Source organism: Typopeltis vanoorti, chromosome 14 (genome assembly GCF_054136105.1).
Source record: "Typopeltis vanoorti isolate ZY-2024b chromosome 14, IOZ_Tvanoo_1.0, whole genome shotgun sequence".
NCBI classification, from domain to species: Eukaryota; Metazoa; Arthropoda; class Arachnida; order Uropygi; family Thelyphonidae; genus Typopeltis; species Typopeltis vanoorti.
In genome coordinates, this window is record NC_143562.1 from 70,895,575 (window position 1) to 70,902,853 (window position 7,279).

At 35.3% G+C, this 7,279-nt stretch overlaps 1 protein-coding gene across 1 annotated transcript in view; it reads right to left on the reverse strand.

The window, feature by feature from the left end:
- LOC150099605 (uncharacterized) overlaps positions 1 to 7,071 on the reverse strand; it is a 32,640-nt gene extending 25,569 nt beyond the window's left edge. The window contains exon 1 of the mRNA XM_090404159.1: positions 6,899 to 7,071. Coding sequence (XP_090260285.1) covers positions 6,899 to 6,998 — 100 coding nt within the window. The 5' untranslated portion in view covers positions 6,999 to 7,071. The remainder of the gene's footprint in view (positions 1 to 6,898) is intronic.
- Positions 7,072 to 7,279: the final 208 nt, after the last annotated feature.

Sequence of the window (7,279 nt, forward strand, 5' to 3'; positions counted from 1 at the left end):
GGTTATTAAATAATGTCAGTTGTGGCCGCATATCACTGAAGTCAGAAAATCGCTTAGTGAATTTCTCCAAAAGTTGGTCTAACAGTGGCACAATAAACTTGAAGTCAATGTCATGGCTCTCCTCCATCAACTCCCTGCAGGAAGGGAAATGTACCAACTTTCCTCTGACTAGGGTGAATTTAAAAACCTTCAGTCGACTTATGAACCCATCTAGGTGTTCCAACTAAATCTCAGATTGTATGGTTACGTCCCTGTAACCATACAATCTTTACGTTGAGTTCTTTTGTGGTGTGTGTCTGTGTGCATGCGTGCGTGCGTGCGTGCGTGCGTGCGTGTGTGTGTGTGTGTGTGTGTGTGTGTGTGTGTGTGTGTGTGTGTGTGTGTGTGTGTGTGTGTGTGTGTGTGTGTGTGTGTGTGTGTGTGTGTGTGTGTGTGTGTGTGTGTTAGAAAGTTGAGTAAGTGCTAAAATGAGAATAATATAGTTTTGTGATTAGTTCTTTCTATGTCTTCTCGTGTTCCTTTATTTCCTCTAAAGAGGAAATAAAATGTTTTATTTCCTCTTTAGAGGAAATAAAACATTTCCTCTAAAGGAAATGTTTTATTTCCTTTCTCGAAGCAAAAAAAACCGTTTCAAACAGTTCCCCCTGCTTAGCCAACGAACTTCTGTGTACAACACTAAATCGTTAAATTCTGCCTCCATTTCTGTTAGAAAAGAAAGAAACTTTGAGCTGTGTCAAAGCGCGAGTTTCTCCCTTAATTAGATTTACACGCTTCATTAGTTTTCATAACATCCTCTATGTCCAGAATTTTACCACACAGAGCCTCCTGATGTATAATGCAGTGCAATACAGGGCTATTGATTCCAGCCTTCCTTAGTAAGCCAACTAAGCCTGTTTGAGTACCACGCATTGATTTGGCGCCATTTGTCACAATAGTTGTGAGATTGTTGATGTCACCAGTACCATTTACAACCATCATAACTGCGTCATAAATGTCTGGACCTTTGGCTGTGTTATGCAAGGACTCTAATGCTAGTAGCTCTTCCTTAATAACAGTCTTTGGAAACAGTTCGAATGAAAATTAGAAGTTGAGCTGTATCTGTTATGTCAGTTGATTCATCCAGAGCCACCGAGAAGTAAGCTGAATCTGTAATAACACTTTTTAATTTAATTTAATATGAGAGAAACTGTTTCCTCGACTCTTTTTTGTTAAAATATATTTTGATAGTAGGATGCTTTCAAACTCACAGGCAATTTTATCTTCCCCAAATACACGTGCCATTTTCACAGAACAGTGTTTTACAAATTCACCATCAGATAATGATTTGTTTTTGCTTTTGCTATCTCTGCGCTTACAACAAACGATGCCAAGAGTGGGCGTTATTGTATTGATGTTGGTTTAGTAAAAATAGATTTCTGAGCACTAACCTTTCTCTCCAAATGACGTACAATTTTAGTACGTACTTTAGAACGTATTCTTGGTATTTAGCGGCATGGTGCTGCATGTAGTGGCGTTTGAGGTTATATTCCTTGTGCACAGACAATACTTGCAAACACACAAGGCACTGTGGTTTGTTGTCGTTATTGTTTATAAACAGAAATTCATTTTCCCATTTTTCCTGAAATGACCTGTTTTTTTCACAGATCTTATGTTTCTTACTCATAGTACACAAAGGCTGAAGTAACTGACCAGGGGACACAAACTGCAACAATAACACTGTTAACTGTGAAACTGAGTCTCTGAAACTAATCACTATAACCAGAGCAGAGCAAGTGATTTTCAATGATGTTTTACTCTGGAGTGAATTGAAATCTACCATTCCCACTAATACAACTCGCACAAAGAAGCAGTGGATTTTATAAATTGAGTAATCTTTTAAAAGCAATTTTGATTCCATGTTGAGAATATAAATTGTTTCCGTCATCAGAAATGATGAATATAACTAGCATATCAATCAGAAAATCTGAGGTCGAAACTAATAGCTAAATTGATAAGACATATAATTTAATATAGTATTTATCCTGCCGAACAAAATCACGTTACAGAAGCACAGGCCGCATGCAGCCCGTGGGTCTGCTGTTGGCCACCTATGGCTTAGATAATTGCTTTGGCATGTTAAATTACAACGGCTGGATTTTGGTAGTGCATAGAAAGTGGTAAAGGAGTATTTTGAGGGAAATAATAGCAGACTGCATACCAACAGTTATGTAGATGAATATCATAATTAAGCTGGACTTCAAAAAAAAAAAAAAAGTAAAGAAAGAAAATTTGTGCAGATTATTTTAGGAGAAATGTAACCTTATTACTTTTTTCCTCGAATACTCAGGCCAGAAAGGTAATTAGTGTAGTAAGAAAGGCTAAATTATGAAAAGAAAAGTATAAAAAGTATGTTATGAAACTAGCTGTCCAGGTCAAAGGTAATCTCAAAGTGTTCTTTCGGTATGGCATGTTGCAAGTAAAGGAAAGAATGTTTATAGCAGAATCCTTTGAATGAATGCTTATGGTAGATTGACTTAAAATCAGACATAATAGTAGAATTACTAAGTAAACAATTTGAAAGAGCATATCACCAAGTTGAATATATTGCATTAACGAGAGAGACAAAGATTTATATCGAAACTGAACCAAACCTATAGAGTATGGAGGTACAAAACATATTAGAGAAACTTGATAGGAACGCACTATGGGATTAAATGGTATACTAGCTCGAGTTTTATGAGAAGATGCAAGGGATCTGGCAGTGCCTTTGACCATATTGTTTAATCAAAATCTCGGCTGGGAATTACTTCCAAGGGGGGGATGAAAGAGGGGGAAAATCGTTCTATTCCAGAAAGGAGGCTCCAAGATTAATGTAGCAAATTACCGACTGATCAGCATATCAAGAGTTGTTGCCAAGTTATTGGAGAATTGATGAAGTCAGAGGTTTGGGGGTGTTAGTGGATAGGTTACTCTTTGTGGGTGTTAGTTACCGTTTAGAGGACACATTGCAAATTTCGCTAAAGCAGCTCATCGTATTCTTTGGTTATTGAATAATAACCTCTAACCGCTCGGAAAACCAGACCGGCATTAATAATCTTCTTCTTCTTCTTCTTCTCCCACTTAAGTGGGGTCACTGTTGATAATGAGTCTCCTCCACACCTTCCTGTCTTGGGCTGCCACCACATCCAAGTTCTTGATCCTCAAGTCCTCTTCTACCAGTACTTTGGCCGCCCACGCTTCCGCCTTCCTTGCACATCCATCTGCATGACCCTTCTTCCCACATATTCGTCCTCCCTCCCCATCACATGACCAAATCATCTCAACCTTGCCTCCGGTATTTTCGCTCCTATCCAGCATTAATAATAATAATAATAATAATAATAATAATAATAATAATAATAATAATAATAATAATAATAATAATGCTTCTATTACATTATATCTTCATATATTTCATTGTAATATTATTTTATATTATCATATCTGCTCTACAGCCAAGAGGCTGCGGGTTCGAACCTTACTTAGGGCTTGGCGTTTGTGATTGCCTTTCAACTTCATACGTTATTCATACAAACATATATACACTCGTCTTAGATGTACCGTGTTACTACGGGAAAAGTAGACCCAATTCTACCGCGATGGGAGAAGTGTTTACCTTATAGTGTGTGAAAATATAGGCTGAATATCATCATCATCATGAAAATAATAATGCTTATTATTATTAATGTTTGTTGGTTTTCTTAACTAGTTACAATTACTACTTATAACAGAAATAGTAGCATTAAGTATAATAACTACAATAATATCAACTGCAATTGAGTATTAAGGAGCTTGCATAAAATCATAAACGCGATTTAGAAGAAGGAGGCTCTGAAGCTTTTTTTTTTTATCCCTTAGGAGTTGAGCTCTTCTCGGAGCAAGAAACCGGCTACTCACATTGATTCATTGAAAGTACTCTGAAGTGTTAGGTTTACACTAACACATTAATGATGTAAATGTTTTAGAAGGATATAATTTGTGCTTATTGAAAGGTAGGACGCATACGTTTGCATAACTCTTAGTTTGTAGAAACATTGTAATGCAGAGGCGCATACAGAGTTTGCTTTCTTTCGTAAACAATCTCAATATAATCCATATTCATGATCCCGATTATTGATTTTTATTCATTGCGAAACAGCAAAGTAGCAAAATGTATATATTTGGTTGATCAGCTGGATCTTGCAATCTTTGGGAAACTAATATCAGACATGCTGTTCCAAATGAGAAATGCTGAAGGAATAGAGCTAAAGCAAGTTCGTTGTATAATTTTGTCGCTAGGACGTATGGATAATTACTGGCGGGAAGTTATTCGAATCTAATTAGTAACAAATTGAAAACATAAAGAAAACCGGTTCTGAAGATGATAAAATATTATTGAAGATATGATAGAAACAAATCATATCAGTAAGAGTGAATACATTGAATCTCTGACGGTCGTTGTGTGAAATACCAGTTTCTGATCAATATCAAATATCTTAGAATTGATTGTGTTGCAACGGAACAGCATATTGTACAAGCGAATGGTGCTGTTTAAATAAAGAACAAGTAATTTTATGAAATCTGAGAAACCTTTGCCTGTAGACTCCGTGGTCTGCCAAGAGTCTACAAGGCATACTTGAGCTCAAGAAGCAAAATCTGAAAATCTGCGGAGTGACAAAAACTTGAGAGTTAATGGACTTCTTAGAAGATAATTGTTATTAGTTCATGATTATGTTTAAATAGTGATGACGTGCTCAAGATTGTCACTTTACCAACAGAAAATAGCAAGTACGGACTTTTGTTTAATTCAGCAATTCACACAGCTGCAGGTCTTAATAAAGGAGAAAGTATCAATTCATCCTTCCATCTAATAGCTACTGGCTGGAACATAAGTGATATGTTCATCTTCCAATGGGTGACGCCACAATGTATCCATGCTTACTGAACGCCTGAATTGACTTGAAGAAGTTCAAGCTTTCGGTATCAATTGAAAGAATTGAAAGCTTGAATGAAAACGTTCTTACCCATGGAAGGATTTCCATATTATTTAACATATCGCATCCTCACAAGGAACTAACATACATTCGATTTACATCCTTCTAATGATCTACGCTGTGACACACGTTGTTTTGCAAGTGACGAAGGGTGGTGAGAGGAAGCTGTCTTCGGAAAAAGTGCAAAGGATTCAAGGGTCGAGACGATTTACGCAGAGAATGAGATGAGTACTAAGCCACACACACACACACACACACACACACACACACACACAGACACACACAGGAATCTCTCGATTGGTGCTCGTAACGCGTTCTTTAAAACAGGCACATTAATCGAAAACGTACTAATCGAATATAATAACCTATGGGAAAAGTGTAATTCATTCCTCAAATTTCTTTCATAACCCTTAATTTTTATAAAAGAATTAGGGTATGTCTCAGGGTCTAGTTAAAGGAAATCCATGAAGCTGAAAGACAATAAAACATTTTTTGTCTTTTTTCAAATCAAATATTAAATCAAAATAAAAAATATTTTGATTTAATAAGGTCAGCGCTTAGCGGGATTCGTGTTTGGTTACAATCTTCGATCAATGTAGAAAGAAGTCACTCTAATTCAATTATTATGATACTTTGATTTCAAGTGCATGCATGATGAACTTAGAGCAGCCTTAGCTTTCTCTTGGTATTCAGTAGCTTTGCTTAAAATTGCTTTTATAGTTGATTTACCCATTTCTGTGTTCTTGTACTATCTTTGCTCTGGACTTGCTTGTTCATTTTCTTGGAATGAGATTACTTTTCGAATCATTTTCACACTTCCACTTTTCTGCTTATTAATTCTTTTACTCATGATGAAAGTTTAGAAAAATTCTTTAAAATAAACCTAAGTGAGGAAAACAATTGCAAAGGAAGCACGAGATATGATCAGCAAAATGACATGTAATTAGCAGAAACATAAATTTTCGCTAAATTCGGAACATAAAGTACATGGAAATAGTGTATTATTATATTTAAGAATAAGTTCATAATGTTTTAAATTTGTAACTAAATTATTTCATCCTGGTGAGTAATTCTTTTTACAATTTTCTATTTATACATTTTTTATGGGCAAAAAATATATACATAGAATTTTTTTAAAAAAATCTGTAATATTTATTTTTAAGATGTATATAGGCGCACTAATCGAATTTGGGTATAGAAAAAATGACGCACTAATCGAAAACGCAATAATCGGGGACGCATTAATCGAGGGATTGCTGTATGTACATTACTATTTCAGACAATAAAATTTTTGCATTAGGGTTAGGATGCACGAGATGGGCACAGTTGTGTCCTGCTCTCTTTAGCGGTTGCCGTTTTAAATCATTGATACATTTGGAAGTTATCTTTGATTGGCTAAACATGGAGGGTGACTGCCCGTCACTCTTCCAAGGTTAGATAGGATTAAAACAGTCTTTTGTACTCCGTGGAAATAAAAGACGTTTGAGCATTTACTGGTTGAACAAATCCTTAGCACATAGTTGTGCTAAGGTTTTGTTCTATTTTTATTAATTTATTATTATTTTGTTCTTTTTTTATTTATTTTTAAATAATTCTGAAACCGTATTGTCAGGATCAAACATGTGACTTTTTCAAGTCACTTTAGCCAATTGAATGAATAGTGATGTATTTAAAAAAAATTAAACTAATTCTGCCCTAATTACAATGGGAATAGTTTATACTTAGTTCAGTTTGATACTGGTCTTTATCTTATTCTTAAAAATAATACTGAAAGAAGATAAAATCGAATATGATATCATACTTCAATACAGACCGGAAGAAATACGAATAAAGCTGGTTATTTAATGTGAAGTTAGGATTATTTTAATTGCTAAATTAAAGGCTAAAAGGCAGCATTCACAACTTACTGCACACAAACTCGAATTCCCAAAACATCGTCGACATTTGACCATTTACTGAGCACAGAAATGGGGACAAGATCAGCACCACAAATACAATCTTCATCATGTTAGATTAGATGTTGCTTTCAAGAAGTGAATACACAGGAGTTAGAAGGAGAGAGTACTTTTATTAGCTACGTATACGACTTATTGCTTAATCACGTTCTCTACGCTACCGCCTTTGATTGCTTTACAGGAAGTAGGCGAGGCTGTTTTATCCTTATCTAACATTTTGGATAACATGAAAAGAAAATATAAAAACATTACAAGTGGCAGCTATGATGAATGATTTTCTAATTATGTCATTAAAGATATAACGACTGCAGCTACCTTAATTATAATTTTCTC